General features: G+C 41.0%; 1 protein-coding gene across 1 annotated transcript; it reads left to right on the forward strand.

Annotated features, from left to right (window-relative positions):
• The first annotated feature begins 1,081 nt into the window (after positions 1-1,081).
• On the forward strand, positions 1,082-25,430 carry CD226 (CD226 molecule). The gene is made up of 7 exons (XM_063131293.1): positions 1,082-1,199; positions 1,631-1,975; positions 11,506-11,568; positions 15,296-15,649; positions 22,167-22,269; positions 23,271-23,325; positions 25,140-25,430. The coding sequence occupies exons 1-7, from the start codon at positions 1,082-1,084 to the stop codon at positions 25,281-25,283; spliced, it is 1,182 nt and encodes a 393-aa protein (XP_062987363.1). The 3' UTR covers positions 25,284-25,430.
• The last annotated feature ends 962 nt before the right edge of the window (positions 25,431-26,392 follow it).

A 26,392-nucleotide genomic window follows, 5' to 3' on the forward strand; every position in this document is an offset into this window, starting at 1 on the left:
ACATTCAAAGCCCTGAAACAACCCTCTGTTCGTTAGGGGAGTCTTCTGTGCAAGACATCCATTCCATTTGAGGCTAATAAATGCATAGTAAATATGTTTGTCTCTGGTTCAGTGACAGCCTTGCTTGCTCACTTGAGACAATATTTTTGGGCTTTATTGATTCAACTCAACTGATGAGGGCACATTGAATTAGGGTGCCTTTTGCTAGTGTGCTCGAGTGGCAAGCAAGGCATTGGAATGGTCAGCCAGGGAAGGGGAGGGAAAACAGGTTTCTATAGCAGGGAGGTCTGTTTATCTCAGGGAGGGGGAATGTGCATTTATTATTTTTGATTTGGGCTTTGATTTAACCTGCTCTGCCTTGAAGCTCTTTGCAGAGTGTCCAGATACAAAAGAGGGCAGGGCTCCTGCAGCTTTAACTGTTGTGAGGAAGAGAGAATTTCACCAGGTGCTGCATGCATACAAATGACACTTGCTGAAATTCCCTTTTCAACGCAACTGTTAAAGATTCAGGAGCCCTGTCCTCCTTTCCATATGGTCACCCTAAAGGGAGGTCAGGATATGTACCTTGTCATGCAAAATGCTTTGAAAGGACAGGCCCGTGCCCTGAGAAGCTTAACATCTAAAATGTGACACAGAAGAGCCAACAGTAGGAGAGGAGGAAAATAGAGACAGGGGCAAAGGTGAATAAATTGTATTCACTTAGACATAGTTTCAGTAGGGGATGAAGATTAAGGAGTTGTGCCAAATACTATTGAAAATGAACCAAGCAATTGGAATGAGTAGGAAAGTATTGTAGGGCTGCAATACTATATCCACCTACCTGAGAGTAAGTCCAATTGGACTCACTGGGACTTGCCTCAGAGTAGACATGCCTAGGATTGCACTGTAAATTCATCAAGTGTCTCAGATTGCCACAGAATTATTGCAAGCCATGTAGATGTACAGACACCGTTGTTATAGGTGGAAAACTGAGTATAGTGTAGTCACTTCAGAGACACACTCCTGCAGTTCTTAGAAGAGAGACAACCCTTTTTGTTTTGCTTATTCATGCCAGGAGGATATAAATACAACCAGTCACATCATGTGGCCAGGAAATAGCAGACATTTGCATGAAGTTTTATCACACGTCTTTTTAGGATTGTTGGAGATGGATTATTACCTTGCTGTCTTCATTATTGCTGTTCTACAATCATATAAAAGTAAGATAATTTTTTCCCTTACATACTTGGTGTAATCTTTTACTTTCTTTAATTTCTTACATGCTGATCCTAAGCAAGAAAATGTTAGGTTCCATTGAAATCAGTTGGACTTCCTTCTAAGTAATTTATTCAGGGTAAAGGTACAAGTATAGCTTTTGTTTCTATATGTAAAACAGCCTATACATGCTTACTTAAAAGTAAATCCTACCGTGTTCAATGGGGCTTGCTCCTGGGTAAGTGTCTATAGGATCGCAGCTGAAGTCATGCCAAATAATCCTTTCCTACAAGTAATCGTATCACTGGGCTTGTGTTTACACTATAAGGGGTTTTGGTTTGAAGTATTTTGCTCAATCAGTAAATGTGCAGGTGTCATTTGTGTTATTGTGGTTCATTGTTTAATGAAGGTAACACTATTTTTTTTTAATTTTTAGGCTGTGTTTCTGTCACAGTGAAAAGAAAATATGTGGACTCAACTGTGAAACTTGTCCATGCTATGACTCTAGAATGTGTCTACCCAAAGACGGCAAACGTATCCCAGATGTCATGGATTAAAGAAAAGGGCAATAACAAAGTAAACATTGTGGTCTTCAAATTGCCTCATCTTTTATATATTAAAGACCAATATAAGCTCAGAGTCCGTGTTAGTAATGATACCACAAACAACAAGTCTCTGGTTTTCAGCAACGTTATCGAGGAAGATACCGGCTTTTATGTATGTTCCTTTCAGACCTTTCCATTTGGACACTGGGAAAAGAGAATAGAGGTTGTTCAATCAGGTAAGCAAAATGGTTTCTAAATGGTTTTTAAATTATTGATCAGCACAACTTTTAAATGTATCTCAACAGGAGTAATTAATTTTCATGGTTAAAAGTAAAGCAGGCCTTTTTGGGAATAGCCCCACGCCTACCTTGATACTGGGATGACAGTGGCTCAGAGGCAAACCACCCATTGTCCAGCAGCCACTGACGGTTCCTAGGTCTCCTTTTCATCAAATGCAGATGAAGCAGCAACTATCCTGAACCAGTGCTTGGACTGGGTAATGAGCTGGATGAGGGCCAACAAATTGAATCTCAGTCTAAACAGAATGGAGGCTCCAATTTTAGGTGGTTCATCTATCAAGTTAAGTGGCGGTCAAACTTCTTGAAATAGACTTGCATTCCCCCTCAAAAGTAAGGATGACCATATGAAAAGGAGAACAGGGCTCCTGTATCTTTAACAGTTGCATAGAGAAGGGAATTTCAGGAGGTGCCATTTGTATATTTATTTTATTTTATTTTATTTATTACATTTTTATACCACCCAATAGTCGAAGCTCTCTGGGTGGTTCACAAAAATTAAAACCATTAGGAACATAATAAAACATCCAACAAGCTAAAAACCCAAATACAAAATACAATATAAAGAGCACAACCAGGATAAAACCACACAGCAGAAATTGATATAGGATTAAAATACAGAATTAAAACAGCAAAGTTTAAATTTAGATGTTAAAATACTGAGAAAATACTGGTGAAAGTTTTTCTTCATCACAACAGTTTAAGCTGCAGGTGCCCTGCCCTCTTTTGTATCTGGTCACTCTAGTATAGCTCCTGCAACTTTAACTGTTGTGATGAAGAGGGACTTTCACCAGGTGATGCAGGCATACAAATGACACCTGCTGAAATTCCTTTTCCAATACAACTGTTAAAGATACAGGAGCCCTGTCCTCCTTTTTATATGGTCACCCAAAGAGAAAGTTCATAGTCTGGGAAGTGCTTGTACATCCAGGTCCATCACTTGGGGCCCACATGGTTTCAGTAGCCATGCACTGGTGAACTCCCGCACAAATCATTGCAATGTATTATACATGGGGCTACCTCTGGAAACAGTCCAGAAACTTCATTTTGTGCAGAACAGAGCAGCGAGGCTGATTAATGGAATTGGCCCTTTTGAACATATTACTCCAGCGCTGTGTCAATTGCACTGGCTGCCTGTCAGTTTCCAAGTCCCTTTACAGCCCTAAATGGCATTATTATTATTATTATTATTATTAGTAGTAGTAGTAGTAGTAGTAGTAGTAGTAGTAGTATGTATGTATGTATGTATGTATGTATCCCACCTTTTGCCCAATACTGGGTCTCAAGGCTTAGGCTCCGTCTACCCGATGGAGTGCTTTATCCCCTATGTACTTGTCTGAGTGTTTACATATTTGTCAGATGCTCTTTTCTCAGTGCTCCCCCCCTGCCCCCATGGTTTGGCAGGCAGATGTTAGGGAAAGAGCCTTCTCTGGAGTCTCCTCCCCATCTGTGGACTGTGCTTCCCAGGGAGATCCACCTCCTATGTTTAGATGCCAGGTTATGACCTTCCTCTTCCAGAAGACATTTAATTTCGAACCTGAGGCACTGACTATTAAACTATCCCTTTAATACTTTTAGAATTTTTAATGTGAGTATTTTCATCTTTTGATATTTTTATTGTTTATTGTTTTGGTTGCTATTTTATTATTGTTGGGGTGTATAAGGGCATCCACCAGTTAAACAATATATAAATTTAAGAAATGAAGGAAGAACACAACATGCATATGACAGAGGTAAAACAACAACAATATATTGTATTTCGTATGTGTGTTTTAAATTTGTTGGTTGTTTTTATGCTCTTCATGGTTTTTAATTTTTGTGAACCACCCAGAGAGCTTCGGCTATTGTGCAGTATAAAAATGTAATAAATAAATAAATAAATAATAAACTTTTTTAAAAATAAAATAAAAGACAAAACAAAACAAAAAAACCCATCCCCAGGCAAGTGACTGCCCCACTCCCATCATGTGGTTCTGAATTTATGTTCGCAAGGATGAACATGCATTAAGAACTCTCTAATTAATCTGAATTGCCTCATCATGAAACGAGTTTTCTAAACAAAACAAAAACAGTTATTAGTTTAGTCACATATATTTGCATGTATAATTTAATTATCTCCTGTGACTTTGGGATAGATTGGAATGAAAATGGAAATCAATACTTCCATTTCTTTCTTTCATTTATAACTATGTGTATGCTTTGGTTTAAGATAACTTTGTAGCCATATTGGCTCGTACAATAACTGAGGAGTTATACATAAACTGAGGAGTTTTTTATGGCATTTGGGGCCTTTTATTTGGCTACTGCATTCACCCAGAGATGGAAAATCCAAAGTGTATTCTTCTCCCATATCCTCTTGAACAATGAACATTTTACACCTCAGTTTAAATGAGTATGTCTATTTTATAATGACTGGCCCATTGGTCTAATCTATAAGCATCTTTGCTCTTTCAAGACTGGCTTGTGGTTCTTTTCCAGTATTATTAGCCAGTAATTCAGAGAACGTAGATGGTTCGTTGTAAAATCTGACTGAATCCATGACTTGATGCGTCTCATCTCAAAGCTATTTTAGTTGAAGAAGAAAAATAGCAAAACTAAGATGATTGCTTTTTTGTTGCTTAGCTGTTACAGGTGAATTGCACTAGCTATCCATTCCAATTATTCCATCTGCTAGGAGCATTTAATTATAGAAGTGGACATGTGAGTGTTACCAATCCTTAAATGGGAAGTCTCTGTTAACTGCACCCTTTTTATTCAGTGATTTCCAGTCTAGTTTAAAAGTCTCATCACCTCTCATTCTGGACTTCGGATAATTGAAGTTCTACACCAGACTTTCCAAGTCCGGTGTCCTCCAGATGTCTTGTACTACACTTCCCATTGCCAGAATTGTAATTAGCCATGCTGGTTTAGATGATGAGAGTTGCAGTCAAATGTATCTTGAGGGCACCAGGTTGGGGAAAACTGTTTTTAGACAATGAGTCCCCACTTGAACTTGTCAGTAAGTCCCAATGAAAAGTATACAAAGAAAAGTTCATAGTGATAGAAAAATCCTCCATGCCGACATGAAGGTTAAAAAATAATTAGCTGCCCAGTTCTTGAAATGCAACAGGATTAGATTCTTATCTCCTACTAGCTGTACCCTGCCACGCGTTGCTGTGGCATTATTTGGATGAAGTAAAGCATTTTGTTTGGTTTTTAAAAAAGGATGTTTTTACGGTGAGGTTAGTGGAAACTCCTGGCAGTTACCTTTCTTCAGAACGTATAACTGTCACAGGTGTAACATCTATATTCACTCAGCCAATTGTGAGAGAACATGCAAATAGGAGAGGAGGCAGAGGCAGTGGATTGGCCTACTGGTTGGCGATGTCACAATGACCTATAAGAGCAAATAGGAGAGAACATGCAAATAGGAGAGGAGCCGCGTTGCTGTGGCTCAGTCTGGTTAAATTGAAAAGAAAGAAAAGACAAAGCGGATGTTTCTAATATGTTTAATTTCACAATGCTTGTGGATATACAATATTTTTAGTTGTTCCATTGTCTGTGTAGATATAGAGATTGTCTGGTTTGCCGACTCTAGAACACGCAACATATAATTGTCCATGTGAGAAGCAATCTGTGTCTAGATCTAAACCGCACAATTCTAAAGATTGGCCCTGAGCTTTGTTGATGGTGATTGCAAACGCCAATTGAATTGGGAATTGCAATCTCTTAAATTGAAATGACATATCTGTTGGAATCATAGGAATGCGAGGAATGAGGACATCTTCACCTTTGAAAGGTCCTGTCAAGATTGATCTCCGACTATAACAATTGCCACTTTGTCTATAGTTGGAGCATTGAATCTTCGCACATGTTCTCCAGCAGGCGTTTTGTCAGCATGAATAACAATCTTGTGTGTATCAGATGGCATCATGTCAATTGCTGTTTTGAACAAATGTACTAAATTGTTTTTTTCGTGAAGTAGCTGTTGCAGTTTTGAAACGACGGACCTTTTTATGCCGGTATAAATTCCGCAGCGTGCATTCAATTCATCATTGCCATCACCAATGAAATACATTTGTAGGAATTTATGTTGACTATCTTGAAACGGAAGGAAGGAGCCGGCTTTATGATAAATTTGTCCTTTGACTTTGAAAGTTGGCATAAATGGAGCTGTGATGATTTCTGCGCCGAACGACGTCATTTGGAAGCATGAGTTGTATTTCCTGATGTTAGATAGGAAATGCTTTGATTCTGCGGTATATCCGGCAAGCAAGGTTTGTAATGGATCTGGTGGTTCTCCAAGTTGAGGCAGTTTCATTTTTCCAGCAGCGCAACACATTCCTTTTGTTTCTCCATTAAATTTAAGAGCCCTGCAATAAGGACACACTTCAGTCATAGTGCCGATGAGAACATGCCGCCTCAAACTATAATCATCAGCTGGGTTGTACCGGAATGCAAGGCGATTGTAATCGTGTGATTGTTTACCATGGAGTCGTGTTTGACGTTGATGTGCTGTTTCTCGTTGACGTCTTTCAGCCACTCTCAGCCTGTCGCGTTCATTCTGTTGAGAACAAAGCAGATCTGAAGCTGTAGAACGCGATTGCCGTGCTCGCAATCGTGCATCCTCAAGTCTGGCTGAACGTTGCTTGCCTGGTTCCTTGGCACGTATTTGAGGCATTCTTTTTCTTTTTTTCTCATTTGCTGATGCCCGTTCTTCCTCAGTCTGATTTCCAATTTCTCGTTGCAGTGCTTCCGCTCTGCGAGTATGACGACCTAAGTGTGATCTTCTGTGAGGCATTATTTGGATGAAGTAAAGCAAATTGTTTGGTTTTTTAAAAAGGATGTTTTTACGGTGAGGAGGTTAGCGGAAACTCCTGGCAGTTACCTTTCTTCAGAACGTGTAACTGTCACAGGTGTGACATCTATATTCACTCAGCCAATTGTGAGAGAACATGCAAATAAGAGAGAAGGCAGAGGCAGTGGATTGGCCTACTGGTTGGCAATGTCACAATGACTTATCAGAGCAAATAGAGAACATGCAAATAGGAGAGAAGGCAGAGGCAGTGGATTGGTCTACTGGTTGGCGATGTCACAATGACCTATAAGAGCAAATAGGAGAGAACATGCAAATAGGAGAGGAGGCAGAGGCAGTGGATTGGCCTACTGGTTGGTGATGTCACAATGACCAGCAGGACTGGTTTTGAGGAGGTCTATTTCTTTGATTTTAAGACAAACCTTTGACCCCATAGAGAACATAGTTACATAACAACGCTCGCGTATTCGAACACAACGCTGTGTCAAAATTTCAAAGCAATTGGTGAAGAACTTTCGGAGCTATAAAAGCATGTTTTTACGGTGAGGAGGTTACTGGAAACTCCTGGCAGTTACCTTTCTTCAGAACGTGTAACTGTCACAGGTGTGACATCTATATTCACTCAGCCAATTGCGAGAGTACATGCAAATAGGAGAGGAGGCAGAGGCAGCGGATTGGCCTACTGGTTGGTGATGTCACAATGATCAGCAGGACTGGTTTTGAGGAGGCCTATTTCTTCGATTTTAAGACAAACCTTTGACCCCATATAGAACATAGTTACATAACAACGCTCGCGTATTCGAACGCAACGCTGTGTCAAAATTTCAAAGCAATCGGTGAAGAACTTTCGGAGATATAACGACAGTAACGAACGGTCTTTTTCATTTTTATTTATATAGATTGTCGGTGTCAAACCTGTTCCTTACTGTTCTTCTGCTTGACAGATGTAATAATTGTCATGTGTTTAATTCAGTCTCCTTTCATTCTTCAATTGTGGTCAATAACTTGCTTCTGCCAAGTAAAAGAAACCCAGAGTAACCAATAGAAGACATGGGATAACCTCGTGACAATTTTGTTCTCAGTACAGAGCAGTACATACTCTTGTGTAACCAAAAATATTCATGTGGTGTTTGGTGTAAATTTCTCATTTCTGAAAGTAATTGTGAACCAGTAATAGGAGATAATAGATGTTTGACACAATACCATACCTTATACATATGGTTATGAGATAACTGAAGGGGACCATCCATGGTAGCATGAAGGTTTGGAGTGAGATTTTATGCATTTGTAAAAGGAAGATGTGAAATTAAGGATGTAGAATCAGACTAATCATTATGAAAAAACACACACCTAGAAGTTGTAGGATCTCTCTCGATCTCTCTCTCTCTCTCTCTCTCTCTCTCTCACACACACACACACACACGCACACACACACACACACACACACACACACACACTTTGCTTATCTGTTTTCAAAAGCAAAGGGGACAGGAGTGTGTTAATGAATTTTTGGGCATAAGATAACCATCTTCAGACAGGAGGCTGAATAGAAGATCCATTGGAACCATTACTCTGAACCAAGCTGAATGTGGCATAGCAGATTCATAATCTCATCTCCCAACTTCTTTATCTTTGCTTAAAACACAAAGCAGACAAAAAGACAAGATACCTTATCACAGGTCTCCTATAATACATCTAGCCTGGCCCTGATGCTTGGATTTTCAGAAAAAGGCTGTAGCAGTCCAATATGCCAAGAAGCTTCCTTATCTTATATCAGGCCAATTAAAAGCATTTGCTTAGCACTAGATTTGATCTGCTAAGTAAATAAGTCAAGGACACAGAATGAATGGCTGTCCTGTAGTTACAAAAATCCCTTCTGTTGGAGACTTGCTAAAGCTTGAATCTTGACCATAAGAACACTTAAGATGTATCAAAGGACATTTTTTTAATTAGAGCTGAGGGTTAAATCAATAGTGGGAGGTATAGATTTTAACATCATTTTGAGTTTCACTTTTTAGATTCTGCTTAATTTTAAGATAATGACTTCTATTTATGATTATTGACTCAGGGAGCTTGGATTGTTGTAGGTTTGCTAATTGGTAGACCTACATTACCATCACTAGCCTAATCTTCAGATGCCTGTGGGAGCTTGACTATTCAGTATACCTTCCTTCTTCCCATTTGTACAATAGTTATTGTGAAAAAATGCCATGTATGTAACTGTTGTTCTGTGAATACACTGAGTGGCCTCCCATCCATTTCTCCTATTTCGTTGAAGCGCTATTACACCCCTCAGGTTCTGATTACTGTGGCGGCGCTGCCTGATGACGCAGCTAGTGCAGCTGTCCCGGAAGGCTTCCGCCTCCCCTGTGATGACTGTAGAAGTATAGAAGGCATGGCGATGCGGAAAACAAAGGAACCGCTCATTAAATGGAGTGATGCATGCATGTAATTGCTTATTTCATTGGTACCTGTTTGTTTATTTATTTATTTATTTATTTTTTACACTTATATACCGCTCCCATAGCCGGGGCTCTCTGGGCGGTTTACAGAAATTCTAAAATTGAGGTAAAAACAAGTATACAAAATTTTAAACTCTAAAACACAGTACACACACACATAAAGCATTAAAAACCAATTAAAAACTAAACATGTGGGTAATTAGGATGTGGCGCCATATGCCTGGGCAAAGAAGAAAGTCTTAACCTGGCGCTGGAAAGATAGTAGCGTTGGTGCCAGGCGAGCCTCATCAGGGAGATCATTCCACAGTCTGGGGGCCACCACCGAAAAGGCCCTATCCCTCGTTGCCACACTCCGAGCCTCTCTTGGAGTAGGCAACCGGAGGAGGACCTTAGATGTTGAACGTAGTGACCGGGTATATTCACGTTGGGAGAGGCGTTCCATCAGGCATTGTGGTCCCAAGCCATGTAAGGCTTTATAGGTTAAAACCAGCACCTTGAATTGGGCTCGGAAACATACAGGCAGCCAGTGCAAGCGGACCAGAGCAGGTGTTATATAGCTAAACCTTCTGGTTCCCGAAATCAATCTGGCCGCTGCATTTTGCACGAGCTGCAGCTTCCGAACCGTCTTCAAAGGCAGCCCTACGTAGAGCGCATTGCAGTAATCTAACTTGGAGGTTACCAGAGCATGGACAACTGAAGCCAGGTTATCCCTGTCTAGATAGGGGCGTAGCTGGGCCACCAACCGGAGTTTGTAGAAGGCACTCCGTGCCACTGAGGTCACCTGAGCCTCAAGTGACAATGATGGGTCTAAAAGAACCCCCAAGCTACGAACCTGCTCCTTCAGGGTGAGTGCAATCCCATCCAGAACCAGTAGAACACCCCCCGGTTCAGCGGAATCATCTACTAACAGCATCTCAGTCTTGTCTGGATTGAGTCTCAGTTTATTAGCCCTCATCCAGTCCATTGTCGCAGTTCTAAAATGAGGGCTGTAACTGCCAGGGCTCCTAGCGCTAGGGCTGCTTGGATACAGGGTGGATCAATTGGAGGAATCAGGTGCACCACTAACCACTTTGTAGTTAGCATGTGGTTAAGGAAAACTTAACCACAAAAGGGTTAAAAGTGTAGTCTGCAAGCATTCTGCATGTTGTTAGCGTTAACCACAGCTGGACATGGTTTGAAACTTGAGTTCACTCAACTACAATAAACTACTGCATCATGCTGAACACAGTTATGCACCACCGTACCCTATAAGTACTATATACATTATGGGAGATTTAATACTGTTGGAATAATGGCAGAATTTGGTGGTATGGAGATGGATCTTAAGTGCTAATGATAGTCATATCTCTATCACCATGTAGAAAATCAAAGTACTACATGTAGTATGTTCATATAATCCCCCCCCCCTTTAATTTTATGAAGCTATGGTTTATGTACAATGTGTCAGCATTTCAAGTCATGGTAATTGTTACATTTCACTAAAAGGCAGTTTAAAATGATAGAAATATGAGGTAGTTACATGACAGAAGGAAAATTGAAGAGCCAATCTGTAGCTTAAGAAGCCATAAATCTGGCAATAGTGAAACCTGTGAGAGGTAGTCATAAAAATGGCATGCATACTTTCAAATGAGTAATGAACAAGTTGCAAGAACATCCTTGCTATTGTAACTATCTGCTGATGAAGAAACAAAACCTGAGCTCTAATAGTCCAATGAATGAAAAACAGACACTCTTCTATTATTATAGAGCTGTCTGTTGTGATGGCCCAGTTCTTATGCTAAAACGAAACTTTTTTAAAACAACAACAACAACCTGGATGGTTGTTAAGGCGGCAGAGTGCTGGTGTGTGCTGCTGCCCACTTGCTCGCATTTGTTGGCTTCCAACACTAGCTTTTCAGGCGAGAGTCAAGTCATAATGCCTGTTTCGCGTATCATGGCAAAGAACCCAGGGACAGAGCATCTCTGGGTTGTTCAACCATTCCCGCTCGCAGTGGGAGCATTCAAGCAGTCTGCCATGTTCATAACAACCCAGGGTAAAATAAAACCAGGCTTTTTGTGATGTGCAAAGTGGACCTAGGCTCAGCCTTAGTGGCTGCAAAATATATTCCTAGCAGGGTCTATTTGTGGAGCAGAACAGGAAAGAAGATAAAAGGAGATTCCTCACGCCCCCTATTTCTTAGGGCATTTCTCTATTGTCTTTTCTGTTTTGCCAGAAGTAGACACATTAGAACCTAATCTTATTCCTGCAGCTGTTCCACAGTCCCACTATCTGCAGGGTAAGAGGCCAGTTGCAGTTGAAGACAGATATAGCACTGGCTGTTGGAACAAGCTATTTATGGGTGCACATTCCTTGATCAGGATTTAGGATGAGGAACCATCATTTTAGTGATCTCAGTTCTGTACGACAGATAATTGAGCTGTTAAATTCTGAACTTCTGACTTTCAGCTTTAGAAAAGAAATGCATGACCTAGCAACATATTAAAATTATAATAGGTGGTGTGTGCTATTAGCATTCAAGAAAGCTATCAAGACTGATATCTTCCAGCAGGTTGTTTTTAGGATGTTTTAACAATGTATATTATGTTTTAATTCAGTTTTATATATTTTATATTTATTGTTGTTCCCCACCTCGATCAAAATGGGGAAGCGGGTAAGAAATAAAATTATTATTATTATTATTATTATTATTATTATTATTATTATTATTATTATTATTATTGACTCTATCCATGTTAACATGATTTAACGACTGCAAACACATTTTTTATGATATTGTCCAGTGATAATTTGCTCTTAACCTTAGAGCTATGAAGTAGTATGCAAGTATCTAGATTCTCTTATTCTCTCTGTGCATATTGTTGAGGAAGTTTTCATTATTTAGATACAGAAATCCATGATAAAAAAAAACCCTGCACATGTGTAGCACAAGAATGAAAGCAGGATTCTAGCACCTTTGTATAAAGATGGAGCAAGTGAGACAAATGTAACATCCAGCCTTAAATGTGTATTTCTGGAATGCTTGGACTTTTAACTCACTTAAGCTAGACGCGTGTGGAAGAATGCAGAATGATGCATTTCACACCTTCTTTGCATTATAGACAGAAAAGGGAGGACTAGATAACTATGGATTTCCAAATAAGAAAAAAAAAGAGGATATGCCAACATGCCTAATTAAAATAATTGAAAGAATCACTCTCATTATTAATTATCCTACATTTAGCAGAAAAGAAAGCCAGAAAAAAGAGCCAGTTTTCTAATCTGAAATAAAGAACTATAAAATGTGCTGAAAAGCTCATATGGACTGCTGTGATGTAATAATAAAGAAGCTCATGCCAAAGCTGGTATCTTCAAATTAGAATAATCCCTTAGTTGGACTGACACTTATTAACGTTTAAGAGTCTTGAATATTGAAGCTAGTTAAAATAAAACCAATGGAGTCTGCACTGGGTAGTGGTGCTTTGCTGACACGTTGCAATGAGTAGTCTGCTATATCAGCAAAGACTCTAATAGGTGGAGGTGTTGCATACACCAGTGCTAGTACAGATAGAAGATACTGCTTCCTGCACCAGAGAAATGTATCGCTTGGCAGAGAAGATAGCGTGGATGGGCCAAGGTTGATGACAATGTTAATGGTGCAGCTAGGGGTCCCCTCTTTAGACTGTCACATGTAGCGCACGACTAACGTTTCTTTCACCCCAACCATGCTTTAGGGCTGGTTCTTCAGTCCTGATATGTTGGGGTGGGGTGTGTGTGGGAAATGCCTGCAAATTCTGATTAAAAGAAGAAATACTCTGAGCATGTGCATTTTCACATTTTAAACTCACTTAAATCATAGCACCGTCATGACTACAGGAATAAACTGGAATTTGTTTCAACTGCCTTGATGCTAAATTCATTTTTCATTTACTTGGGGATAAGGATGTTTTTTTGTGGGGGGGGGGGCAGGAAAGGTTTTTGAAGAATAAAATAAAATAAAATGAGCATCTGTAACTATGTACAGGCCAGCTAGCCCTTGACTATAAGATGCTTCTAAAAATAAGGAAGGATGCAGGGACCAATGTTAGCTCGGGCGGCATGACCATGCCAGCCCAGGTGCTGATGCCAGGTCTCTATGCCGCTGATCCTGACACTCTCCTGATGGTCATTTTAGGGGGGTCCTGGACCTTGGCCCTGACATCCAGCTCTAGCTGCACCACTAGCTGTGGGGAGAGGCCAAGTTCTGGATTGTCCAGCTGGTTTATTTGAATTGGCAAGAAAATGAGGAGGAGGGGGTAGGAAGTGGCATGAATTTCCTACAATTCTGAGCTCTAGTGAGTCCCTCTTATTGCTTCCTTCAGTTGTTGCTTTTTTTTGCAGTTGCCCAAGTGCCAGAAGATCCAGCTAAAATGTTTGCTTCCCCCACTGTTGTGACCCAATCATTACAAAGACGCTTCTTACGCTCCAACACACCTTTATTGATAGAAAGGAAGTCACATTGCAATGGAGAGAAGATATACCTCTGCCAAGGAGCACCCTCCTCTGAGGCTTGCTGGGTTTGTCAGCTGCTTTATTAGCCAGTTCTGGTCATGTAAGCATGAAACAATTGAGAACGTGCAGAGGACGCCTGCTAACTCAGTAGGAAAGTTAGCTGATCAGTAGTTCCTGACATTTCTGTGGTTAAGCCAGCTTTTTCCTGTCTGACTTGTAAGAGGAGCTTTCTTAAGAGCTGAATGTTTCGAATGTTATTTCTGTACCCGTACAAGATTTTTTTTATGAACAGTTCAACTCCAGTATCAATATGGCTTCGCTTATGCTAAGATAAAGCTCAAGATGTCTTTCTGTGACACCACCTTCCTATAAGGGTGCCACAAGAGGACATTGTGCCGCCAAGTAGCTCAGATGATGGCTGCGGGCTGTACTACATCGTTTTCACTGGAGGGCCTACAATTGCTATCCACGTTTCCCAATTTTCCATGAGAGCAACACAGATCTGCATGAAGAAAGTTAAGAACCAGTTTGCAGTCTTGCTGCTGTGCCCCTCCGGCTCTCGCCCTTTATGGCAGGAGACTCTATGCTCCAGGAGACCAGAGTCCATTCAAAGAGAAGCAAGCAATAATGTAACAACTGCTGGATTCGGCTTGAGCAGGTTGTGCTTCCTGGGAGGAACCAGGAAGTAGTTAAGGGCGCTGCTTCTGGCCTGGGGAGAGAGAGGGCACAGCCTGGTTCATTTCCCCTTCTGATTTTTCTTGAAGATTTTTTCTCGATCTGGGCAGCTGGCCTGCTGCAAATCGAAGTGCTGGCTTCCAGCACTATCCTTTATTCCCAAGAAAATGGACATTTTAGGTGCCTGCAGCCCAGTGCAAAGAAAAGGAAAGGCAAGCCGAGGGATGGTACAGAACATTTTGGGGGGGGACTAGAGGAGGTGGAGATTTAACCATGCTGTGCATGTGTTTCTCTGAGCATGACCAGTTTGCCTATTGTGAAATGGAGCAGAAAACAGTGGGTTTAATAGAGTGGCTTAGTGTCTTGGAACTCAGACTGCACTTCTGTCTTGTATGTCGGTTCCTGGGCAGTTTACTTTCCTTTTGGCATCACTCATTAGCCTTTTGGGAAGCCTGTATTTAGTGACTGGTGATGCACACCATGGCAGCTATGTTATGAATGGTCAAGCCTCCCATTGCACACTCTCAAAATCTCTCCAACAAGCCCACTGACCCAACAAGGTGGGGATCCCTGAAATGAACAATGATGAGTTTTTTTGGGGGGCGGGGGAGGAAATGCATTATTCAAATAATCAAAATTTTAATTTGACTCGCTTCGGTTCTTTGAGATTTAATTCTTAGCTGATTTAGTGGTTATAGATAGCTTTTCACTTTTGGAACTTTTGACATTGTCCAAGAAATAACCTATTGTGTGTGTGGGGAGGTGGGTGGGTTGTTTGATATGTTGATAGCTATAATTGTTACACCTGTTATTACAAATAGCTTTTTTCATTCCCTCTCTCAATTTTCTTTTTTATACAGGAGATTTTGAACCTCAAGTCTCGTCAAATCATCAGATCTTTGCTGAACCAGGGGAAAGTGTCACCTTTACACATACTTTTGACTCTGACATAGTAGTGAATCAAGTGATATGGGAAAGGATCCAAGTAGACTGCATGGACTTCATAGTCCAATGTGATAATTCTAATATGCTAATCTGTGGTTCAGATTACCAAGATCGCGTAGAGATGGATTGTGCCACCGAAACAAATAGCACAATTGTACTCCATAATATCACAGTTTCTGACTCTGGAATGTACCGCTGTTTTTACACTGGAAGAAATGGAAAAAATGCAACTGGCTGGATAAAACTGACTGTCGGTGGCAGTGGTAGTGGTAAGTTGAAGGAAGGGTTATGGTACTAACTGTGTAAAAGAAAAGTTAAGAATTGCTGTTGCTCATTAGCAGAACTTCTATTAGTATTATTGATCATTTAAATGTGTGCCAAATTGCCCATTGCCTAGTACAAAATATCTGTGTTAAAAAGAATTGGGGAGTCAAAAGAGGAAACCATGAATCATAGTTGGGCTGGATAAAAACTAGGCAGGAAAGAAAGAGGGCAGATTGGAGCTAAAGAAGAAAGTTTTTTAGAGGCTACTTTCCCTACATAATTGGAAGTAGAGAGGAAAGAAAACAGAATATGTGTCGTTGAATGATGTTGGTGTACACAAGTCACACTGAAGATGTAGTGTTTGAAGTCCTACCTTTTGAAATCTAGAGATGAAATCAAGGATGGGCTGAAACAGATGTGACCACGTGTTTGTAGGCCCGGCTTTCCCCACTTTCTCATGTAGATGCACCTGCTCGGATGCAATGCAAAAGAATATTTGGGCCTATAAAAATGCCTTCTCCCAGCCTTCCCTAATCTGGTAGCCTCCAGATGCATTGGACTATTTATTTATTTGTTGGATTTATGTACTGTGCAACTAGCAAATGCCCTCAGGATGGTTTACAATAGGAAAACCAAGACATCAACAGCATCACCAGCAACAACATAACCAAAAATAATGTAACAATGGAAGTATCAAAATAATACAGTATTGAACATTAAAATATTTAAAACATTGAGGAGCCAGGAACTCTCAGCATCCCTAAGTTCTGAGGATTGTACTTCTGGATGCCAGTTTATACCAAGCAAGATCTGTGGCCCATTTAGCCCTGTATTGTCTGCTCTGACTGGCTGCAACTTCCTGAGATATCAGGCAACCATCTTTCCCCTGATACCTGAGATCCCTTTTGAGTACCTGGAGATGCCACAGATTTAACCTGTGATTTTCTGCATGCATAGCAACTAACTGTTCCAGCCCAGGAGTGCAAAGGAATATCAGGGAAATATCTGTTCTCCCCTCCCTCCCTTCTTTCTCTCTTTCGTTCATGTGAAGTCTCATTGCCTTTGAGGTTTGGCTCTTCTGGCAAACCTTTCTGCCGCTTTCTCTTCCTGTTGCTGTGCTTCTGTTGACTGCTGTCCGGAAGAGCTGCCACCACAGCTGAATAGGCCTGCCCCAAACCTGCAAGCTTGTCCAGAGAAAAGTCACTGTTCCTGTCTCCAGTTTTAAAGGGGATGTCTCCACCCAAACCACTACTCTCCTCTCCCCACCCCCCACCCCCCGCTTCACTCTCACATTTTCTATAAATCTCAACTAGCAGTTCTGGTAAAGAGGAAAGCAGTCAGCAGCCCAGCTAAGCAAACCGAGGGTGATAATCCTGTCTAGTCCAGCATTTTCTTCACACAGAGAACATCCTTCTGTGCTATGCCCACACGTAAGACGTAAGTGCAATAGCACCTCCCACCCATGTTCCCCAGCAACTTGTATACAGAGGCATACTGCCTCCGATACTGGAGGTAATATATAGTTGCCATTGATACCCTTATCCTTCATAGATCTGCTTAATAATCCCTGTTTAAAGCTGTCCATGTTGGTGGCCATCACTACAACTTGTGGCAGTGAATTCCATAATTTAATTTAATCATATGCTGTGTGACGAAGTACTTCCTCTTATCTGTCCTTCAGAGGTGACTATTCCACTGCTTCTCTTCATTCTTCTAGGTTTCCATTATGCCCACTATATCTAAATTATTCCTTAAAACCAAACTCCCAACCCGAATTCAGACACTCAAAATATGAAGTTAGTTTTTCCTCCAAGTATCTTGAATATAGTATCTCATTTATCTTGAGTATAATTTGTTGCATTGTTCTGTGTTTGCCAAGGAGAGAGAGAGAGAGAGAGACTTTTGAAGTTTTTTGCAGACTCCTTGGGTTTTCAGCACTGTTACTATCTAACACTGGGCTATCATCCTGACTCTAGCTCATATATTCCAGAGCCATGTTAGTACGTTGCAGCTAAATTAATGGAGAGTCTTCTGTTACCATAAAGAAGCTTTTTCCAGGCTAGGATCCTCAGATCCTAATGGACGACAGCCCCATCATCTCTAACCATTAATTGTGCTGGCTGGGAATAATGGGGATTGTAATCTAACAACAGCTGGGGACTCTAGCTTGGAAAAAGTTGCTTTAAAACCCAAGAGATCTATTGTGGGTCGTGGTCACAGCTCTGTTTTATATGGTCCAGCAGTGTATGTCCTTTCTGCAAACACTACTTTGGATACCCTGGATTTCAACATCCTATCTAGCAAATCTAGATTTGGCTTTCCCAGTGTTGCTGGTGCCATGATCGCTGGTCAGTTTGAATTTGTTAAAAAGGATTTCCCCTCTCCCCATGTTTTGAACGCTTACTCTTCAAAAATACTTGTAATGTAAACCACACGAAGCTGCAAGTTCTCCAGGGCTGCAGAGAACACTTGGGTTTCGGATGTAATGCTGGATGCTTATGCTTGAGCGACAGGCACAGGAGAGCGAGCAGAACTCCAGGTGAAATGGCAGCATGTTTGAAATCTCCTCACATGACACATTTTAATGGAAAAACAAACACGTGGGAGGAAACCACATCAGAGATGTGACGTCTGTTTGGGCACGAAGTTCCTTTGCCTGGTCTTGATGCGCCTCTGTGGTTTCTCACTGTCACAGGCCTGTTCCTGCACAGTGTGTATACTTAACAAACATTGCAAACCACTTTGTGGCAAAGCACATAACAAGCAGTTCAAACCACTTGTTAGGTTTTACTGCATTGTAACTGTCAAGGCTGTCAATGTTTCTACCATAGACCTGCAGTCAGGTCAGTGAAGGTTGAAACCAATCACACACAAAATTTCTGGAATCCTGTGAAGAGGAAACATCAAATCAAACCCACTACATTTTTGGCCAAGGCTTTAAAATAAAACTAAGCTTCAAAACATGTTTAATAGTCCCTTCCTGCTTATTCCACCCCACCCCCACCGCCCCCACCCACCCTTGAAGACAGGGCAAATGTAAGAGACAAGCTATGTGCCTGACTTGTACATCTTGTTTCTTGGAAATCATGGCTGTTACATTGCAGTTGGTAGTTAAGCTAGACTTGAAATACTGAAGATGCACAAATAGCAGGAGTCCATCAGCCACTACAAAGAAGCTGAGAACTCCCAAGAACTGTTATCGTTTGAAGCTATATATATAGCTTCAAGCAATAACAGGTATGCTTTAGGGTGGATTCCTGCATTGAGCAGGGGGTTGGACTCGATGGCCTTATAGGCCCCTTCCAACTCTACTATTCTATGATTCTATGATATAAATTAGAGTCATAGTCTCTGAACTAAATAATAATAAAAAAATAACGGACTATGAGGCCAGGCACTATAATCCCTTGCTCAAAAGCAGCATCACTCACTAAATAGAGCTGATGTTTTGAAGCAAAATCCCATAAGGCCCAGCCAGCATGGCCAATGGTGAAGGATTATGGGAGTTGTCATCCAAAACATCTGGAGGGTGCCAGGTTGTCTACCCTGAACTGGAGCCCCCATGACCAGGCATTACTAGCCAGATAACAGTGGCCCACCAGTGAATATCAGGTGCTCAGTGAAAAAGGTGCTGCAGATGGCTGGCCTGATGCAAAGGACATGGCAGTTTAACTGCCTCCTTGATGCATCTGTATTGGGCTGCAGAGTGCTATTGCACCCCCACCCCCCACAATCAACAGCAGTGCTAGGGCTCTGAAGCCCAGCACAGATATTGTGAAGGTTGGGCTAAGACGCCCTCCAGCTGCTGCATCCTTAGGGATAGGATGCCGGGAGTGAGCAAAGCTCACAGGCAACATCATTGAACTGTCATATGCTGCAAAGGTCCTGAAGCAAATAGGGGAAAGCAACAACCAGTCAGCCCCCCCCCTCAATATAACACAACCTGCACCCAAAGCTTTTTCCAGATCTAGTTCAGATTCTGCTGAAAAGTGGAGTGTTGCATGCCCTCTACTGAAAGGCTTCTGTCCTCCAGCTTCGATTACAGTGGGGGCAGATTCATTGACTAGATTCACACATCATGACAACCCACACTCAAGATTAAGTATGGGTTGTCACTGAACTGTGGGTTGTGTTCTGTGAACCCAGCCATGCTAACAAACCATGGTTTGTTAACCATGAACAACATAGAGTTCACAACCCAACAACAAACCATGGGTTTTCTTTGTGAGTTCTTCATGGCTAACAAACCATGGTTTGTTAATGGAGCTGGTTTCACACAATGCAGCAACCCATGGTGCAACAACCACCCACACAACAGCCTTGTCGTTGTGTACTAGCTCTGTAGTATCAGTTTACAAAGAGCATCTGCTCTTTCCTGGTAGCAAATCCATTCTAAAAAATGAATTGAGGATTGATAACCTGCAGAAGCGATTTTGTGTATACAACTGAGGAATGCCAATTCTTCCTGACCAATTAGCGAAGATTATGAATGCAGCATGCCCCAACTTTTTAGGTTGAGAGTTACTTCAGTGGACATTGTACTTGATTCACACTGTTCAGGTAGCGAAATATTCAAGTTCTACGTTCATGAACATGGTCTTGAGGAAATCTACATTCACTACCTCTTGACCTTACTTCTCAGACAGCAGTATGGGAATATTATTAATCTGCTTTACCTAGCTTTTTTTTTCTTTTTTTGAGGATGAATGTGATAAGGCCTTTAGAGAGGGTTGTTATCCTCCCTGAACCATAGAGATTTTGATCTCTACATGTAAGCCACATGATGGACTATCTCAAAGCATGCCTTCTTCCTTTTTTTTATATATATAAAAAGAAACTAACCTTTATGTAGGTGTTGTAGATAGCTGCAGAAGTGTATTTTCTGAACCAGACTTCAGATACCATCTCTTAATAATAAAAAAATTGTAGGCTTTAATATTTGTCTACAGTACAAAGATCCAAGATGCTTAATATCCTGCTCTCCTCCCCAGATGACAATCCTGGGGAAGGGGAAACGGGGTTCCTTTTTGCTTGGAGAAGGTTATTGATACTGAGTGGTGTGTGTGTTCTTTGTCTGAAACCTCTTGAAATGAGGCTAAGATAGTGAGCATTTTTTTAATCCTATCAGTGATAGAAAATTGATATTTTGAATGACTCTGTCTTCCTTGCCTTCAATGCCACTTCGTTCATTTCCAGAGTGCAATCTCTATTGCAGAGTACTAAGGTCAATGACAGACACATTCCAAAATGAGTGTGGTACAATAGGCAGACCGCCGAAGGGTGCAGAGCCATATTTACTCATATATCAACATAGGCAATGCATTTTGATTATACAGCTGTGAAAAAGTGTCTCTCAAAATTCTCTACCGTATTTGTGGGCAGAGATATTGGAGGAACTACAGTGGCAACAGCATCAATTGTGTCAACGCCCTGGCTGCCATTTTGTATCCTCCACAATGGCCCATAAATGGCATAATTCCACAGCATTGAGGCAGAGGAAGGCAGCCAACACACACACGCACAGGTGAAGAAAATTTGGAGAAAATTCTGCAAAATGTCCTTTTGCATACATGGCACCATTCCAGGGAAATAGGGAAGCAGGGAGCAGAGATTAAGGCAGCCAAAAAAAAAAAAAAAGTGGTGTAGGAAATTTGGAGAAAATTCTGCAAAATGGCCTCTTATTTCTAGGGGAGAAGAAAAAAATAAAATTAAAAAATCCTCTGAGAGTCCAAGCCTCTGCAGCCCCATTCAAGCATGAGCACTTCACGTTTGGCAGCTAATGTGAGCTAGCCTCCTTGTCTAGCCTTTTTTTCCCCTAAAGTTGTTAGAATAGGACGTTCTTAAATGAAGTGATTGCTTTGACTTGGGAAGTAGCCCAATGAACCAGAATTAAACTCTTCAAGTTAGACAATAGTTTCAGTATACTATTCTGAGTTCTCCACTGCTTAGGATTGTTATACTAGCTTGCCATGTTATAATACACCAGAGCAGGTGAGATAAGTGAATTCCTCATCGTCTTTCAGAAATTGTTACAAGATTCCAACATTACATTTGTTCCACTCCATGTGAATTCCAGCAGGGCTTCTGGATTTCAGGATATCTGAACAGATTTTGTCCATACAGTCAAAATAGGGTGGGGAGTATGTACACACACACACACACACACACACACACACACACACACACACTTAAATGAAAAACTGGTTTTTTAAAGTGTGTGTGTTTGTTAATTTAAATAAATAAAAAACTGCAAATACACATTTGAACATTTAATGAGTTCAGGGCTTTTTAACTGGTTGGATCCGTTGTGTCTATAATTTCATTGTTAGTTTTTAATTATTTTTATGTTTTTAATTAAGATCATATAGATAGATAGATAGATAGATAGATAGATAGATAGCCACCTTTCATGCTATTTTTGGTGGATAGCCAGGACATAAATTTAATAAACAAATACATTTAACAGAAATAACCTATTTTCCCTGAGCCATACTGATAATATTTACCATTCTTTCTTTTTAGTCACTTCAGTTTTTAAGGATCATCTGTATTACATTGTTGGAGCAGCCACTTCACTTTTAATAGTAATCCTGGTCATTGTTGGGACGATTCTTCATTACAAAAAGTAAGCAAAGTATTCTGTAGGAGGAGGACAAGAAATACATGCCTCATATTTGTTCACTGACGTGATTTCTAAAGCTTCTTCTGTCCATGGCCAGGTTAAATTAGTGCTGTTTTTCATATAAGCAGTGATCAGAAAAGTGTAGGTGAATGTTATATTCCCTTTCCACTCTTTGGAAGTTATTGGCCTCAGGCCTTGTTCATAATTGGTAGAGAAATGAGACAGAGAGAGAGAGAGAGAGAGAGAGAGAGAGATCTTTCTGATTTCTCCCAAGAAAAATACTTCCCAATTCTTCAATAGGGAGGCAGGTGCTAGCGGGCTGAGAGCAGTTGCAAGCGGACTGGCCCAGCCCAAGATATTTTGTTCCCTGAGGCAAAGCTTTTGTACCTCTCCCCCGATACATATTCCACATTCAGAAGGAAACTGGATTGGGAAATGAATTTTATTTCCACTGTGGCAATGGCCCAGTGTCCTCTACCAAACTGGAGGGCAGCAAGCTAGTTCAGAGGGTACTCCACAAGCCATGTTACGCACACAGCTCTTCCACCAAGACAGGGCATGACAAAGGGGGGACTCAGGAGAAATGAGTGGAGAGTGGCTGCTTTTGCCCCCTCCAGCATCTGCCGCCTGAGGTGGTTGCTTCATTCTACCTAATGGTAGGGCTGGCCCTGCTCTATATTAAGAGGTTGGAAGGTAGCATTTATTAAACCCCAGGATCAAAGGCATTCCCTGGTGTACATTTTTCTATTTACTAGTGGTCTTTTGGATAGTGATCTGGTAATCCTATCCAAGCCACTTTTTTACAGGACATACTTTTGTGCCTTTCAGAGGTACAGAATAGAACTGAAAGCTTATGGGCAAATGAATGAAGAATTAGGAATACTTTTAAAACAGATTTTGCCCAGAGCTTGCCCCTTTCAGACACCATGTCATCATTTGAAAATTCTCAAAATACCTGGCCTTGGCAGTATAACTAACAACAGCACTCTTTCTGTGTGTCACAGAAAGAAGAGGAAAAGAGCCACGATGATGGAAATCTGTTATACTTCTCAGATCCAGGTAAGCATAACTGGAGACACCCTTGCTTCTTTAGAGAATTTCCTCTTGAGGAAGATGTTCACTATGTGCAGTGGGTCCAATCCACATGGAAATCACATTTTCTGCACCCGTCAAGCCATACACTTATTAAGAATATTTGGGAGAAGTGGGGGAGGGGGCTCTGTGAGTAGCTACCCTGTTTAGAATACCGTTATGTATCACAAAAACAGAACCCTGTATTTTGGATCAGCTGACCTGTTTCACACTAGGAGTAACACTTTGAAAGGGAGAACAGTTGTTTGAAAAGCATGATAGCAAACCTATAACACTCTTTATTGACCTCAAACTGACCAGAGGTAATTTTGTTTGAAGATCCTCACAGACCAGGTATTGATCCTAGAATGGCATCATAATTAACTGGTGTTTGTGGGTCACAGAGAGAATGTCATGCATTGTTGTTTTATCCCTCCAGAGCAAGCCTTGGCTGAGCTAATCCTTTTTTATTCATCTTATCATGTGCTTAAACACTCAGCTTTTGATGCTTGGCTGGGGCATATCTGCACGGCTCTATTAGGCTGAGGGGCAAAGGATTTGGCATTCTTTCTTCAGCCTTTTCATTTCCATTATAGGGTGGGGTGAGGGGGGGATCAGTTAGTTACAACGGACATCTCATTTTCCATTCTTGAGGCACCGTTAGGCACTGTTGATTTCTGCACAATGACAGATGGAGGACATGTAAAGGAGCTTTTGGGTACGGTGATTTGAAGTATCACTAGGAAATGGTGTTCAATAGCTAGGGTCAGGGGTTCTGAGACATCATTTTTTCTGTTACATTTTAAAGGCACGGGATGGTGCAAGTCATTCAAACATGCAAATGACTTGTATGAATGAATGCACAAAATTTATCTTAGGCCAGGGGTCAGCAACTTGTGACCCTCCAGATGTCTTGGCCTACAACTCCCATGATCCCTCACCATTGGCAATGCTGGCTCGGGCAGATGGGAGTTGTAGGCCAAAATGTTTGGAGGGCCATAAGTTGTCCATACCATCTTAAGTGTTTATATATATATATAAATTACCACCACCACTACTACTACATTAACAATTGGGACTTCTTCTTTTTTTTTTATCAAAATGTTCCCATTTTCAACAGTTATTTTGACAGACTCGTTCCAAACATATTCATGTTGTTACGATGCTTTTCCAGGACCCTTTTGTTCTCTTGCCAGTAAGATTGAGGACAGTGAAAGTAAATAGGGAAAAGAGTGCAGAGAAGTAGGAGCCAGGAGAACAAAAGAATACCAAGCAGCATCAAAACAACACAAATGTTTGGCGAGATGAGTATTTTCTGGGTATTTTGTTTTGCTATGTCAAGTATGGTTAAGTATGTTGATTCCAGGACAAGGAACAAAGAACATTTAGTGCAGCCCTAGCTCAAGACTGAATTATATGGGCAGTTTTATACAACGGTGCCTTTCATGCATTATTCCAAAAGGCAACTTGATAGTTCCTGTTTTCTAGTCTGTGGACATTGTAAACTAGCTGGTGCGTGGAGGCTTCTGGCTTGGGGTAGGGGGTTGGATGAGTCCCTTGGAGTCCATCCCTCCTGCCTCTTTCCCTATCTTTGGATCTGAAAACTGTTTCCAGAATACAGAGATGCAAGTTGCATAGACATTGCAACCTGTCACGGAAGTCATTCTGTGCCTTAAAATGCGACATAAGAAGCAACTTTCAACTTGGCCAGTTTTGAGAGCATCTCTTTTCAGAGGGTGGTCATCTTTGCTGAATCATTGTTCTCCATAGCCATTTTCCATCTACTTTTTTTGTCTTCCTAGCCCTCACAGAGGTGTAGAAAATCATGCTGCTGCAGCAAAGGAAATGCAAGCAGAGATCAAAATACCACAAAATCTGAAACACCAGACACACAATTCTACATCAACTGCAGAGGCTTCTCACGCAAACAGAATATGCAAGTGTGAACTCTTGCCTTCTACGTGAATGAGCAGCTCCGATGGCGTGTGTTGGACTTACCTCTGGAATGACATTCCGAGTGAGCTGATGTGGTTCCCCCCATCCCCCGCCTCTCCAGTTCCCTTTCATTCATTCAGGACTGAAGAAATTCCTCACCCACATAAAATAAAAATGTGTGAAAATGTTAGTTATACAGGCTGAGAGGTAAAAAACGAAAAAGGTCGTTCAAGGGAGACAAATTGCCTGTGATGCAACTGTGCGTGTCAGCAGAGCTGCTTTGTGCTTATTCCAAGTTTGAAAATAGGTGCACTGATGGGAGACTGAAAATAGGCCTGAATTTGTATTACAGCCAAGTATTTAGTAGATCAAACAGCACCTCCCCCGTCATTACTTTAAAGGCTGACTGTGTTGTGCGGCTGCTGCTAGCTACTGATGATGCAGATATATATGTCTGGACACAATTTAGTTCACAAAATCAAAAATACCAGCTTTCCTTCTGCCTTAGCAGAACATTCCTGTCTGTCCTCAGAAGTGGAAAGCAAATTTACATATGTCAAGTCTTTGCTTTTCTGTGGCACAGGGGAAAACCAAAATGCAAGGCCTCTTACTGGCAAATTCTAGATCACAATTAGAATAAATCATTGTAAGGCTTAGTTATGACAAAAATAGATGTTAACAATAATGGTACATGAGTGAATGTGGAAAACTATGAAAACAGAACAATCCTTGTCCGTGTGTGTCCACACACACTTCCTGCAGACATCTAAAGCATGGAGGAATAGAACAAAGCAGTTAAGAAAAGCAGAGACTTACATATCCTTTAAGTTCTCCATCTTTTTAAGAGGGGTGAAAGGGAGCATGAATATCAACACAACCCCGGTGTTAGAGGATTGCCAATTTTCACTTCAAATCTTGTTAATTTTTATTTGAATTCTGAATTCCTACTAAGAGATTAAAAAGTTCAACAAGTTCCAAGACAATCAAAAAGACATGGTTAACACATATAAATTTGCTTGTGAGTAGATGAGGGGAAATAAAGAGACAAGACACATAAGTATGGTGTAAAATTGGGCCACATTTATTCAAATTAAATCTGCAAAGGACTTACTGAGCGGGC

Source organism: Elgaria multicarinata, chromosome 7 (genome assembly GCF_023053635.1).
Source record: "Elgaria multicarinata webbii isolate HBS135686 ecotype San Diego chromosome 7, rElgMul1.1.pri, whole genome shotgun sequence".
NCBI classification, from domain to species: Eukaryota; Metazoa; Chordata; class Lepidosauria; order Squamata; family Anguidae; genus Elgaria; species Elgaria multicarinata.

Coding starts and splice junctions, on each gene's coding strand:
- CD226 (XM_063131293.1), top strand. CDS start 1,082: ATGTGGCCAGGAAATAGCAGACATTTGCATGAAGTTTTATCACACGTC. Junction 1,200..1,630: donor TGTTCTACAATCATATAAAA/GTAAGATAATTT, acceptor TTTAATTTTTAG/GCTGTGTTTCTGTCACAGTG. Junction 15,650..22,166: donor TGTCGGTGGCAGTGGTAGTG/GTAAGTTGAAGG, acceptor CTTTCTTTTTAG/TCACTTCAGTTTTTAAGGAT.